The sequence below is a fragment of the Telmatherina bonti genome, assembly GCF_933228915.1.
Source record: "Telmatherina bonti genome assembly, chromosome: 18".
NCBI classification, from domain to species: Eukaryota; Metazoa; Chordata; class Actinopteri; order Atheriniformes; family Telmatherinidae; genus Telmatherina; species Telmatherina bonti.
Genome location: NC_136616.1, coordinates 12,804,017 through 12,819,355, shown reverse-complemented (window position 1 = coordinate 12,819,355; position 15,339 = coordinate 12,804,017). Strand labels below are relative to the sequence as shown.

Here is a 15,339-nt window from a genome sequence, read left to right as displayed (position 1 = left end):
GGACATGTTTTAAAAGAAATAAATGCCTTGAATGTTAAAATGTGACATTTTTTGTTACACTAAAAGCCAGATCTTTGTTTCAAAACCACACATTTGTATTTAGGTAAAATGAGCCAAATCAGAATAAAACTTGTTGAAATAGTTAAATCTGTAATGTTATTATATTTGGTTAAGTAACTTCAGAAAGGATGGGTAATGTATTACAACTTAATGAATTATTACACAGTTGTACCAGCAATAATAACCACAGTCACAATAATGTTCACATAAACAGATTTGGTATGCACCATAAATTGCACAATAAGTTCTCAACTTGTTGGAGAACTTCTGCCTACTGCCATCTGTTAGCCACTCTGGCCATGAAACCTACAACACGGGCCTGAAATCCACAAAGATTAATTTCTTTTATACCCATCAAGCTCTGCTTGGCAGCCAGACCGCCACTCAACTTGCTATGATGCTACACAGGAAGTTAAAAAATCATGATGATAATAAAGATAATCACAAATTCAGTGATTTCTTGCTCTTACCTCTGTGGGTGTGTAGCTCCTGGCTGTGTGTCCCTGATGAGGAGGTTGCTGGTTGTCCACTGGCTGGAAAGGGGGGTTGATGGGATAAAAAGCCGACCTCAGGCCTTCATTCTGGGTTTGACCGTAAGGAGTCGTCTGAGGCTTCTGCTGGAAGCTGTCGTGGTTTCTGTCTTTGACGCTGTAACACTCCTGATGCGAGATAAGCTGAGAAGTTTCCTCTCTCTTCTTCCCTCGTGCTCGCTCAAGCTCCCTTTCTCTTTCTTTTACGAGTCGCTCTTTCTCCCTGGCTCTCTCCATTTCTTTTTCCCTTTCAAGCTCCCTCGCTCTCTCCCACTGCCTCACCCTGTCCTGCTCCCTCTCCCGCTGAATCTCCCTCAGCCTGGCACTCTCTGATTCCCTCTCTCGCCTCTCGATCTCCTGCTGCCTTTCCATCTCTCCTAACCTCTCTTCCCTCGCCTGTTCTCTCTCCTTCTCTCGCTGCCTCTCTCTGACGGTGCTCACCGACTGCCTTCTGGCCTCCATAGGGTTTGGAAGCTGGACGATGTCTTGCTGAAGTCCACCCTGATAGGAGTATCTCCTCTGGGGCAGATGCCGGGGAGGCTCTCCAGATTGGTTCTCCAGGTTGCGGGCAGGTTTTTTCTGCCTGTAAGTCGGCATGTTTGAGACATTCGACACAGAAACGGCTTTAGACGTCTCTTCGAAGAACTTCATTCTGTCTGCAAAAGGAACTATATCCGATTCCTCCAATCGGGAGCAGGTGGAGCGGCTGTAGGAGGAGGTGGATGAGGAGGTAAAGGCACAAACGCCATGACGTGAACCCATCACCCCTAACACCCTCTCACCCAAGACTCCGAACCGCCGGTCAGACTCAGGTTCTGGCTGGAGTTTATGCTCAGGGGTCCAACGCCAGCGGCGGGCCTTGCCAGCAGGAGCCGGCTCCTCCACAACTCTGATGCCAACACCAAAACTGGGCTCCCCCGGGTCCAGAATCTGAACCGACCTGGATCGGTTGGAGGAGTGAGTCTGTGCGACACCACAGTTCGACTCACTTGAGGTGTTTGACGTCTTAACTTGCTCGGAGGTTTGGGAATCGGGGAGGATTGCAGGTGAGGCACTGTCCTCGCAGACGTCCGAACCCTCCTCCTCCTGGACGGTTTCTCCGCTGCAGAGCAGCCCTCCTGGACCACGATTGCGCTGAAGCTGAGCTTTTTTCCTCTGGATCTCATTGCGGAGGTTGGTGGCAAATCGTTCGCTGCGTCGACGGTTTCGCCGATGGTTCCTGGATGACTCAGACTTCTTTTTACTTTCCTGTCCAGGGACACCTTCTTCCTTTTTGCTGCTCATTCTTTCCTTTCCTGCTGCTGTTTGCCCATCAAGTAAGGTATCCACACTGGCAGCAGCACTTAGAGGCTGAAATTCACTCTCTACAATCTGGTCAGAGCTTAATCTCTCCCGGCCTGATGATCCAGTGGGTTCTCCTGGTACGCTCACTGAGCGACCCCAAGGAATGTGATGAGCCGGTGAGATCCGGCCAGTCTCTTCCAGCCTCTCGCTTGAATTTCCATCTTCCCCATCCACTTCTAAGAACACTGATCCTGGAGTTGAGCATCGGCTGTCTCCCCACTTAACCGATGGAGTCGGACAGGGTGACGATGAGGGATCAGAAGGGTTTGAAGGGTTGTAAGGCTCCAAAGAAGAGTTGTTACTGCTGAACTGCAATAACTGAAGTTGTGTAGCCAGAAGCTTTTCGGGTGCGCTGTGCCGATGAAGGACTGTAGTGGATTGCTTGGCCTGGGAGTTGGATTGAACTTCCATGCAGGATTCAGCAGATAAGGAGGCAGGAACGGAGGCAGTGGGGAGTGTGGAGGCTACTGCCGGCTCTGAGAGACAATCTGAGGTACTTTTTGATTTGTAGTCTTTGTCGGCACTACTATCGCACCTGATCCGTCTGAATTCGGTCTGTCTTTGGTTAAAGTTTGCATCTTCCGCATTCATTTTGGAATTCTGAATTTCTTTGCCCTCTTCAGGTGCAGGAAAGCCGTTTTGAATTCCTGATTTGACATTCAAACAGGGTTTATTTTCCGCATAATAACAAACGCTGGAATTTTCAATCGGTGCAGAGGTGCAGCGTTTGCCGCCACTGTTAGGGAGACTCCGGGTCACCTTAAAACTGTCCTTCCTGGTTGGGGGCTGAGGGGGGTTAATCCTCCTCCCCTTTCCAGTTTCTCCATTTCTTACAGTCTCAAAGTCTTCGCCCCTCCGCTCCTGCTCGTAGCAGCAGGACGAGGGTCTCTCCTTTATCTCGATGGGCCTTGGTCTTGGCCTGGTCAGTGACCTGGACTTGTGCGTGGTCAGCTGCGCCTCATCCTGGGCTTCACCAGAAGACCTCCCCAGCGCTAAGGAGGGACCAGGGTATCCTTGACAAGTGGGTGCGAGGCTCTGCAGGAGGTTGTCCATGGAGCAGGCTTCCCCAGTCCTGAGTGGCACAGTGGCGTAGTCGGATGTGTTCGAGCTGGCGGAGAAGGAGCTGTAAGCAGAGTCTCGCTTGTTGTTGAAGAGGGTGGGGTCGACGGGTGAGTTGTGGGTGTCGGAGTATGGCTGCGCAGTGGGCGTTGGGGCGTCCAAGCTTTCCATGGAGCCCAGGGAGCTGCTTCGGTCGGTGGAGGAGTACGGTCTGGGCAGCTGAGCCCACTGCATGGACAAGTCACTGCAGACAGACGGAGATAAAGAAGAGCAGCTTGAGTGTTTTAAAAATGAAAGAAAAAAACAATTTAGGCAATATCAGACTTAATATGTACAATGTTTCTTATTAGTTTATGTTTAATTTAAACTCCATACAACAATTTATCCTGAAGTTTAAACATATACGGCACATTTTCTGGGATGTAAAATTTCAATTGCACAGCTGGGGAGTCTGTTTTCCATTAATGCAGAGCCAAAGATCCACGGCGGCCCCGTGTGTTTTTCCAAATCCCTCAGGGGAAGCCTCTTTAAGCTAAGAGGGATATCCTCCTCATCATCTCCCACGGCCAGAATATGTCGTTCTCCTTTCATCTTTCCCCGTCATTCCCTAATTCCACCTCTTCATTATTCTGATTAACCAATAGATTTCTTTTAATATGTAGCACCAAACTACAAGGCTAAAATATTACAGAAGAACATCTTAATAAAACTTAATAGAGCATCTTTCTGTATCTTGGTGTACAAAACAAAGATAAAAAAAATTAAACAAAAGTACGTGCAGAGGTAAAAACTGTTGTAAATTCTTCGTGAATTTGAATAAACAATGTTTTATAAAGTTCAGCAAAAAAAAAAGGCCTTACAGGTCTTAGAAACTACAGAATCTTCTACCTCTAAGTACTTATTCAGGTAAAAGATTCTCTGTTCTAAATGGTCAAAAATGGTCAGAGAAAACAACTTAGACCAAAAACACATTTCATAGCCTGAACTGGTCCAGCATGCTTATAAGCTTACAATTACCCTCAACTGGTCCAATACAGCTGGTTACCAAGATCATCTTCGACTGCATTAATTGAAGTGAGTATGAGAAACAGATGAGGAATCCCTCCTAGAGCTGAAATCAACGTCATTCTCGTCATTCAAACTGTATATGAAATGAAGCTCTGAGGGCTGAACTAATGCCGCTCCTACGAAACCTTGTGGATTTAAATCTGCTGGTGACATCTGTAACATATCAGCCACCTTTTTAGCTGTACTTCAGATGTTCATGAAATAAAAGGCAGCCGTTTATTGAAAATAAAGTAAGAATGGTTTTCCAAACAAACTTAATTTGTTAAGTAAAACCACATAAAGAATGATGGGTAACACGGGGAAAGCTTAAAGAACTGGATTAGAAAAATACATTTGACACACATTGTTCTTGTGCTTGGTTCAAATCCAACCTGTAAAGTCCCACCACAGAATCTGCAGACGTTTTATTGTGGTTTTTTCTTCTTTTTTTTTTTCCAGTAAAGGGGAGAGAGTGGTCACTCACCCTTTGTGTTTCTTTGGTGTCTTATTCAAACAATGGGGAAAGTTTCCAAGGGAGACAGTGGAGGGGTGATGGGAGAGAGAAATTTCTAACAAGCTTTGATCTCAAACAGTCTCAGAAAAGAAACCAGCGGACTATCTCCAGGCATTTTCTGTGGTATTTATGGTTTAACAGTTCAAGCTTATTAAATCCCCAAACTGATGGGTTTTGTGCTCTAGCAGTTTGAGGTTTTGGTGAACTTGCACGGGTTGGTTGTCTTTGCAAACTCTCATCATTAGGTCCAAAATACATGAAGGTCCTTCGATCAAACCTCTATCATCTTTCTGCATTGCAGATTGGTCCATGAGCATCAATGCATGTTGTTGCATCTTTCTGCCACTTGGTGGCAGTCTCAGAAATAAATTAAGCAAAAGGTGTGAGCTGTTCTTGGTTTAAAGCTGTTGTTTATTAATGGGAGTTCGTTTTTTTTCCAGATTCAGCTCTTTCGGCTCCCAAATGGCTCTTGATATAATACCACACATAGCGCTTGTATATTGGTAAGCAATGTTATAGCTAGAGCAAGGGAGCCCAGCTCCAGTCCTCAAGGGCCACAATCCTGCAGGTTTTCCATGAATCCCTACTCCAACACACCTGACTCAAAAGAATCAGTCATTGGCTCTTGGATCCATTTAATGAAACCCAGGTGTGTTGAGACAGGGATGCATGGAAAAACATGCAAAACGTCCCTCGAGGACCGACATTGTACACTCCTGAGTTAGAGGCACATATATCTCTGATCTCTTATACCTGCCTGCATTGTGTACCGTCAAAAATAAAAGTCCCGCCCTCAACTAAAGATTTAACTCCACATGATGGGATTCGGATCTGGTCACTTACTACAAAGAACTGGCTTTTAGAGTCAGCTCGTTCATGAACGACATTTCACCACTGTTGTTGGCGTTTTAGCTTTGCTCTGCTGTAGAAAAGACAGAAGTCCATGTGGAAACAAACCTAACTTGCTAGTGTGAAACCATTTGACAACTGCATAGTATCATCTTGGTGTGCTATCAGCTTTATAAAAGAAATGGACCCCGTCGATTTCATTGACTAAACACCTCAAATCCTTCAGTGCTTGGGCTGAGACGCTAGCACAATCCACTCCTTCAAGACACAATGATCCCTCCAAGGCAGAGAACTGAGGTACAGGTATAGCTTCAATGGCTACGGTTACATGGTGTTTTTTAATTTGGAATTAATAATTTGGAATGAAATAATTCGGAATTAACGTATTCTCCTACGAGTTTACATGAAAATAACAATTCCGAATGGAGGTTTACATGAAACACGTCCTTACTTAATTATTTCTTAGAGCAGCGGGTTGGGAAGGGTTCTGATTGGACGTGTACCGGAAATAAATAAAGTTTGTTCCCTGCTTCTCGTCTTTTCAGTCGTAACTTGTAAAAAAGATATAATAAGAACCAGTTTTGCCACTGTTTTGGGAAGTCTGGGCTTACCTACTTAGGCTGCTGCCCCCACAACCTAAGCACGGATAAGCGGCAGAAGATGGATGGATGGAATTAAGGTTTACATGACAGAGGAATTAAATAGTTCGGAACTAAAATCGGAATTAAGTTTAATTTTGAATAGAATTTTGCATTAGGAATTGAGTGTTTACATGGTCATTTTTCATCAGTTTAAAGTGGATTTAACTTTTCTTTGGAATTAAAACTCCCATGTAAACGTAGCAAATGTCATGTTTTCTTTCCACTCTCTTATTTATAGTTATCTTTTTATTCATTCCTTTTTCTATATTTAGAAAGTGCAATCCCTTCAGCAAAGGACTGGTTGTTATTCTAATTCTCTTTTATCCAGAGGGACTTACATGTGAGAAGTGATCAATTACCCACTGAAGTACCCACAGAGAACCAACGTATACATGGGGAGAACATGCAAACTGCCCACAGAAAGGCCACTGTCCAAACCTCGCCCTAGCCGGGGATTGAACCAGTAACCTTCTTGCTGTGAGGCCGCAGTGCTAACCACTATGACACCAGTGTTCTTGGTGGTTTGCATGTCTTCATTTGCTAAAAATTCTGTCATGTTTTTTTTTTGTTTGTTTTTGTGACCTCTGATTTCCATCATTTCCTGTGTAATACGATAATAAATTGGCCGACTGGGTCATGAAATTGAGTGTGGAAATTGGCATTTATTTTTCTCAGGGTTACACAACTGCCATGAGGAATTTTTTAAGGTCAATCTGAGCAGTAATGCCCAGCTTTAAAAAAGTAAAGACGCTTTTAGATAAGAGTTAGAAGTACAGCTAAAAAAGTGGGTTATTGTTAAAGCTGTGGACCCCAGATGATTGTCAAATCAGGTTTATTGGGTTTTCATAGCTTTGTTCATTTGATTATTAATTCATTGGTACCAAACTACAACTAAGACATGTGACGTTGTTTGGTTTGGTAAACATTTCCACAATTCAGAAAGTCCATTTTAGATCAGAATATTACTGGAAAACAACGAGTTCTCTAGAGGTGGGGAGAACAACAGATTTTTTATTTCCCATTTGGATTTGGGTGGATCCCCATTAGCTTGCAGCAGCTAGCTGCAGCTATTCTTCCTGGGGTCCTTTTGTTAAATAATAGGGGTGGGAAAATTGAATCGAAAATCTGGATTTTTTTACTTTACAATTTTGCGATCGATTTTCTTTTAACAAAAAATCGATTCTTTTTTCAAATAAATAAAATCCATTACAAAATTTTGGTCATTTTTATTATTTTTTTTTATTGATCTTTTTACTTGTCATCTTGGGTATTATAGCAGCAGAATGATGGTCTGGTTACTGTGTTGTTTTTCCAAATTGAATTCAAGAAAAATGACCAACCCAAAAAAAGTTTTTTTTTGCTTTTAATCTACAAAAATTAGCAATATCAAAGAATTGTGAGAATCGCAATTTAAATCGAATCGGCACAAAGGCATATTGGCACAGCCCTATTAAATACAGTTAAGATTTACATGTATTCATTTTCATATTCACATACATACATATGTACAGTATATATATATTCATACACACTTACACTGTATACATACAAAAGCATATCCATACATACACATATGCATACATCTAATACATAAATTCATCTATTTGAACAGCTTTTAGACAGACTTAAATTGAATTGGGGAATCACTACTAGTCCCTTAATAAGTCATTACTGGTTTAAAACAATGTCAGATAATAGGGCTGGGATGTATGATAATATACATCCTTTGGACATTAGATGATGTATATCGTATCATATAAGGCTCTATTTACGCCACGATAAGATGCTTTACTGCAGTATTTCCCATTAAGATGTGCTTTATGGCACGCAATACATAAACAAACATGTAGAAAGACGGTAGCAGACGCATTTCAGAGCAGGATAATTCACTAAAAGATGACCAGCCAACCCAAACTGATGAATTTGTTCATAAAAGTGTAAAATTCTGCTGCATGGACGTGGTTTGGATATAAAAAGACCAACAACAGACGAGCTCACAGTCCCAACAATGAACTCCGACACAACTAACTCATTTTATCACCTGCGCAGGATAAAGACTGCAGAATAAGAATGGAGTCAATAAGCAAAAGCAGCAAAAGCAGCGTCAAGTGGAGGCGAAAGCTCTCATAAAAACTCCAGACACAAACGTTGCAACAGGTATTTTCCCGTGAAACGTCATATGGCCATAGTTCCCGCAGATGGAAAGAGATCATTGCTGCCGTTGCCAAGCAACTGACACAAAATTACACAAACAATTTTATATTGTTATGTATGTCATTATGGGGATATAAAATGAGTTCTATCGGGATATGAGACTTTGGTCATATCACCCAGCCCTATTAGATAACACTCTGAAAAGTGGAAAAAATCCCTCATGTCAGCATGAGAAGCGGGTTTTTTAAAGGAAGTGGGCGATGAATGAGAAAGCAGAGGCTTCTGTGTGGACCTGACCTGACTGGCAGAGAGAGGAAAGGAGGAAATGAGACGGGAGCTGTCCAGGAAATGACAGTCACTCCTGTCCAATCAGACGGCAATCTGGAACATGTGAGAGTTGACGCAGATACAAGCACAAATACACCGAGGGGGCATGATCGGATTAATTCTCAATATGTCGATTAACACAAACACACACACACCCTCTTGTTTCTATCAGCCAGCTGTGAGGAGAGACGCTTCTTTCCATCGGCGCTCAAAGTGTGTTGGTGCTTACATGAAAACACACTTGTGTGGTGTAAAAATTAAAACAAAACACTTTGAGACGGTACAAAATGTCCACATCCTTCACACAAACACAGTTTATTGAATGTCTTCCTCTCTTTGTCCACATGTTCTGGGAGTCACATGCCATTGTCCAGAGTTATGCCGGGAGCTGCCTCCTCATCAGATGTGCACGCATAAATGTGTGTGTATGTGTGTGTGTATAAAATGAGATCAGCCAAGACAAACTGTGGGAATAAGAGACACACACATATGCTGCTATCTAATCCTCGTGGGACTATTAAATCTAATAGTGGTACATTATATCACTGATTCATATCAGAAGGGGGAACAGTACAGACCTGTAGCAGACCACAGGCTGGCAAACAAGGATGGAGCGCTTATTTTTTTTATTGTGAGTCAACATGCAGACGGCGGAGACTTCCTCTTTCTCTTTAAAGGTTTCGATTTACTTGGTGAGGTCATGCAGGACGTTTCTGGTTTTCTTTGTCCAACCCAGAAACGTCGCCATCGTTATGTTTAGTGCTGAAGTGATAAGCACTGATTGGTCCAGTCATTAACTGACAACAATCAACACTGGCTATTTGGCTCGTCAATTAATAACTAAAGGAGTTAGTTTTCTGGCAGAAATACCAGACGTTAATGAACTGAAGCTGCTTTGTTTCTTTTCAACCTAATAGTCAATATTTGGTCAGAGCGGTTTTATTTTTCAGCCGTCTGAACAAACTGTCTTACAGTTTCCATCAGTTGTTTTCAGGAGGTGTTTCTCATACTTGTAGAAGGACTCTCTATAGCTCTTCCTTGGATGTTTCTGCTTTCTGTTTCTGGGGAGAACTCATCACTCCATAAGACCTGTTCAGCCCAGTTCTTGTGTCATTTAGGACAGTGTTTTTCAACCTTTTTCGAGCCAAGGCACACTTTTTTTCACTGAAAAATCACAAGGCACACCACAAACCAAAATGTTTTTTTCTTTTTAAAAGTCCATAATATTAATATAAAATCCATCTCGTCAAAGCCTCTTGAATAGAAATCAGATTAACAAAAGAAGGAATTTTATTATCTTTCACTGGGACCTGTTTGGATGAACACGGAGCTGTTTTTTAGACCAACTTTGGGTAATTTCTCAGGGCACACCTGATAATCTCTCATGGCACACTAGTGGGCCATGGCACAGTGGTTGAAAAACAATGATTTAGGATACCTCAGCTTTTTAACTGTTACTTTTCCTTAAATATGACTTCTTGACAGTCATCGATCTATGGAGACCATTTCCGATGAACAGTCCAGATGCATCTCACAAGCATTACATTTATTCGCAAAATAAAAGCACTTGTGGTTTGTTTTCATTAAACCAGGGGTAGGCAACTCCGGTCCTCGAGTGCCGCAGTCCTGCAAATTTTAGGAGTTTCTCTGCTGCAACACACCTGGCACACATCAGACCTAATCAGCAGACTTGTGCAGAGTTTGACTTAAAATTGAGGACCGGAGTTGCCTACTACTGCATTAAACAGTGTTTAGCGCATTAGCCTCAAGTCTTGTAAAATCTCATTACTCTCGCAAGATTTTGGCAAAAATTGCGGCGTATGCAAGGTAGCCACGTGGTGTTATTTTAGTGTTTTCTACTTGCTGCAGAGAAATTACTACGGATTCTCAAAGCTTTTCTCCCTAATTTTCTTTTCTAAAACTGTGAAATTCGTCGTTGTATGTTCCCCACCGCGCCATCGTTACCGGAAATGCGGAAAAAAAAGTGTTTCCATTACACTTTCACGATATGTTTCTATAACGAAATGTCTAAAAACCACCTCATGAGAACGTAAAACTTTTTAGCAATATTTCAGGCGTTTTTTAAAATGTAGCCGTTTCTATTAGACTTTTTTTTTTTTTTAAATTGTGATTTAGTTTTCTCACTATAATAGGTGCAATGGAAACGCACCTAAAGGATCGGTCAAATATCTTTGCTGGATTGTTGATCGTATTTCTGAATCTTTTCGCTTCTTTATTGCACTTTGGAAAAGCTCATTTTTTAGGATATTTTTCTTTTTCTATTAATAATAATAATAATAATAATAATAATAATAATAATAATAATAATAATAATAATAATAATAAATAAATAATAATATTAATAATAGTAATCACGGTTTTAATGAATGGACGAGATGATGGTTAATGATATATTTATATTTATCTGTTAACATTTTGAAACATTCATGATACAACAAACCCTTTTGGACTTATGTACCAAACTAAAGTGGAAAAAGTTGTTTCACACAGGTTTAAATAAAAAATAAAACAAAAACAACCTTTAATCATAGCCACTGGCAATTTTCCTACCAAACGGTACAGCAGGCTGTTCAAGTGGTTAAAGACTGTTTCCACCACTTTTATTCTGGGAACTAATACTCTTTGTCCAGTTTCCTCTACGTATTTTCCTCAGTGATAAGATAATAACTCTTCAAACTGCTGATGTAACAACGCTGGTTTAAGTCTGTCAATCTGTAAACTTTGGTATTTTTGGTTGATAAAACTAAAAACATGGAAACCAGCTGTGTCTTTGGGGCCATGCCGCTGCATAATGATGGCGCTGAAATGTTGCTGTTTTATTTAGATATCACACAGGTTCATCCCTTTAATCACGTTCCTTTTAACAATATGATTCATTGATAAGTTTAAAGCCGAAAACAAGCCGTCCCAAAGAAAAACCTCAATCTGGAGAAGCACCACTCAAGACTATTTTAAAGGTTACAAGAAATTATGGCTGCTTTTGAGCAAAATGTGAATGAATAAAGGACGGCTTAAGACTTTTCCAGAGAAATACATGTCCACCAGAATGGGACGTGACAGCTGACCACGGAGTGAACCAACATGTTGGCTGATGTTGTATGACTTTCTGACTTAACGATGTCTTTCCTCCTGTATTTCTGTTTTCATGGCATTTGGAAACTTGGACAACTCAGTGGACAACTTGGACTTTGACACATGGAAGCACACTGGCAGCTTTAAATCCTATAGATGTAAAGCTCAAAGCTGCTTTTCCATCTCATCATCAGCTGATTGGTTATCGCTGGGGAATGTTTAAATAGAGGCCAAAAATAGATCAATGTGCTTCCTGCGTAGGCCGTGTTGACATTAAAACAGTGATGTCACCTGTTTCCTGGCAATTGTTGGCTTTTTGGAGGCACAGCCAGTCACGGGGAGCAAAAATTCCCCAGCACTGACGGCCCAAATCGTGAAGTCACAGGATGGCAGAGTGACTAAAACCAACAAGATGACATACTCTGCTGACAAAAGCAGCACATGAAGCGTTTTGGGAAAAAGACAACCCTCCCAGCTAGGATCGGGACGCAGAACGCAAGAGGATGTAAAATGTTTTTCAAGCTGCGAGAGCAACGTTTCCTGACAGTTCCTCACCTGCATGAAGAGTCGAAGCTGAAAAAAGATCGAACCTGTGAAATATCACATAAATGCCTTAAATATTCCAAATAATAAAGAAATGATGTCACTTAAAGGACGAAATATTATTGCCCTGCGTATAACTACAACCTGGTGGGCTACTGGTGCAGACTACTGCGCTCAGCTTTTCTACAGATGCAAACCTACAGGCCACTTTAACACATTCAGTCATGGAGACATTTGGGGTGTAAATCTAATAACCAAACACAATTAATTTTGATGTCAATTTTTGGGTCGATGATTCCATTCTGAATCGATTCTTGAGTCGAATTCATTCGATTCATAAACATAACTTTTAAGTAACAAAAGGTGCTAATTTCCCAAGTAACTTCATTCTTCTATAAGCGAGAAAAAAAAAAAAAAAAAAAAATATATATATATATATATATATATATATATATATATATATATATATATATATATATATATATATATATATATATATATAAAATATATATAGGGCTGTGACAATATACTTTTGTCCCAATCCGATTCCAATTTTTTGGGTGTCGATTTGATATAAAATGCGATTCTAACAATTCTTCCATATTACTGATTTTTGTAGATTTAAAAAAAAAAATGTACAAAACTTTTTTATTTTTTATGCTTGTCATTTCTTCAGTTCAATGAGGAAAAACCACCCAGTAGCCAGACCATCATTCTGCTGCTACAATGCCCAAGAAAACAAGTAAAAAGATCAATAAAAAATAAATAAAAATAAAAAATAATATATTTTTAAAATAGATTAGCATTATTTATTTGGAAAAAAATATAGATTTTTTAAAAACAAAATATCAATTTAAAAATTATGAAGGAAAAAATCCCTATTTTTGGATTTTTCAACCCCTTGTAGACATGCTCAAGAAGACTTGTTGAAGTTGAAGCTGAGTATTGACGTGTTGAAGAAAAGGTGATTTAATTAACTTTTAACGCGGCGTGGTTGTTGATGTCAATCAGATCAGAAACTGCTGATTGACAGAGATGTTCACACACAACCATCTCTAGAGTTTACAGAGGGAGGTCTGAAAAAGAGAAAATATCCTGCGAGCAGCAGCTGTGTGGACCAAAATACCTTGCTGAGGTCAGGACAGGATGGGCAGACTGGTTGCAGATGATAGAAAGGCAACAGTAACTCAGATGACCACTGGATTCAACCAAGGTATGCAGAATAGCCTCTCTGAACAAACAACACATCCAACCGTGAAGCAGATGTCTCCAGCAGCAGAAGACCACACCGGGTGCCACTCCTGTCAGCTAAGAACAGGAAACTGAAGCTCCAGTTCACACAGACCCACTGGAAGAGGAAAAACTGTTTCCTGGTCTGCTGAGTCTCCATTTCAGCTGCAACATTTAGATGCAGATGGTCGGCCCGCAACATCACGAAAGCACAAAGCTCAAATCATCTCCAACATGGCCATGAGTTCACTGTCCTCCAACGGCCTCCACAGTCACCAGATCCCAGTCCAACTCAGCAGCTTTGGGATGTGGTGGAACTGGAAATTCTCATCATGGATGTGCAGCAACTGTTTGATGCTTCATGTCAACATGGAGCAAAATCTATGACACCAAGAATCCAGTCAGTTCTGATGGTTAAAGGACGTCCAACCAGGTGAAACGGATAAAGTGATGTGTGTGTCCTGATGAGCATCGTTCTACAGTTGCATGTCAGTAGACTGGTTCATTCATTCATTATCCTATCTGCTTAGTCCGAAGCTGGAGCCTATCCCAGCAGTCTTTGGATGAAAGGCAGGGTACACGCTGGACAGCTCGCCAGTCCATCGCAGGGCCACACAGAGACAAACGACCCAGTCGTATGTCGAGTAACCAGTTAACCTAACATGCATGTCTCTGGACGGTGGGAGGAAGGCGGAGTACCCAGTATCACAGTGCTAACCACTATGCCACCTTGCAGCCCAGTAGACTGGTTGTAGAGTTGAATATTTTCCAACAATTCAGCCAAAACAAACAAGACTTCTGACACACAAATAAACCTTAACGAGGAGCAGCTCACAACTCTATATGTTACTGCAGTTCGTTTCAAACACTGTCGTTTCAGTCTGACTTTAACACTCTGTACAAGCTGGAATCTCCCATAAGTAAAACCTCATCTGAATCGTTTACACCACAGGAGTCAAACTCCAGTCCTCAAAGGCCGGTATCCTGCAGGTGTTTGTTGTCTCCCTGCTCCAACACACCTGACTGACATACATAAACAGGTTGACAAGAAGCTGTGGATCCATTTGATGTGAAATCAGCTGTGTTGGTGGAAGGAAACAAGAAAAACCTGCCGGATACCGACCCTAGAGGACTGGAGTTTACCCCCTCTGCTTTTTACAGAGCAGCTGCCACATATGACGTCTTACCTGCTGTCAGTTGTGTGCCAGGGTAATGTGTAGGAGCCGGGGTGGAGCTGCATGGCAGATGGAGGAGGAGGTGGTGGTGGTGGTGGTGGTGGCGGAGGAGGAGGGGGGAGTGGAGGGGAGTCTGCAGGGGGGAGGCAGGGTGGCAGAGGTGGAGGAGATGGAGGAGGCGGAAGGGGGAGGAGGGGCAGCTCCGATAGCTTTGCCAGGTGCCAGGAGTGCGGCCGGATGAGAGGAACGCTGCGTCTGTGTGGATGAGGGGGAAGATCACTGTGAGGATACGTCAGATTCAGAAAACTTCCATGTCTCTTTAAAGTGTCTCTATTCTGCACATTTCAGTCTAATTTATTCTAATATGCAGGTCCAGAAGGGCAAGAAGTAATCAAGCACTTTTCACAAACCCCTTATTGATCCTATCAGATCAGCCTCTGCCAGAAACAAGCCAACAGAGAAAGCTCCGCCCTTTGTCCTGCGGGCTGCGTCTGATTGGTCAACTGCTAGGAGTAGTTATACTGTGCAGTGAAGGTGGGCGTGGCTTTCTTCTCATGCACAACCTAGAGAAGATGACCAATCACTGAGTACCTCCACCCGGGACGTCACTAAAATTTCAAAGTAGAAAAAACCAATAGTTTCTGTTGCCATGGAAACCGAACATAGAGAGTGCTGGAAAAGTCAAACATGCATTTAGGTATTTTTAAAAAAAGCCGCCGCTCATATCTCTGATGAGTATTTAATGCTATAACAAAGTAGAAAGGTCAGAAAAA

At 41.7% G+C, this 15,339-nt stretch overlaps 1 protein-coding gene across 2 annotated transcripts in view; it reads right to left on the bottom strand.

Annotated features, from left to right (window-relative positions):
• shroom4 (shroom family member 4) overlaps window positions 1-15,339 on the bottom strand; it is a 94,891-nt gene that overhangs the window by 16,636 nt on the left and 62,916 nt on the right. For both annotated transcript variants that reach the window (XM_079258046.1, XM_079258047.1), the window contains 2 exons: window positions 14,579-14,821; window positions 531-3,237 (listed from right to left, as the gene is read on the bottom strand). In XM_079258046.1, coding sequence (XP_079114172.1) covers window positions 531-3,237; window positions 14,579-14,821 — 2,950 coding nt within the window. The remainder of the gene's footprint in view (window positions 1-530; window positions 3,238-14,578; window positions 14,822-15,339) is intronic.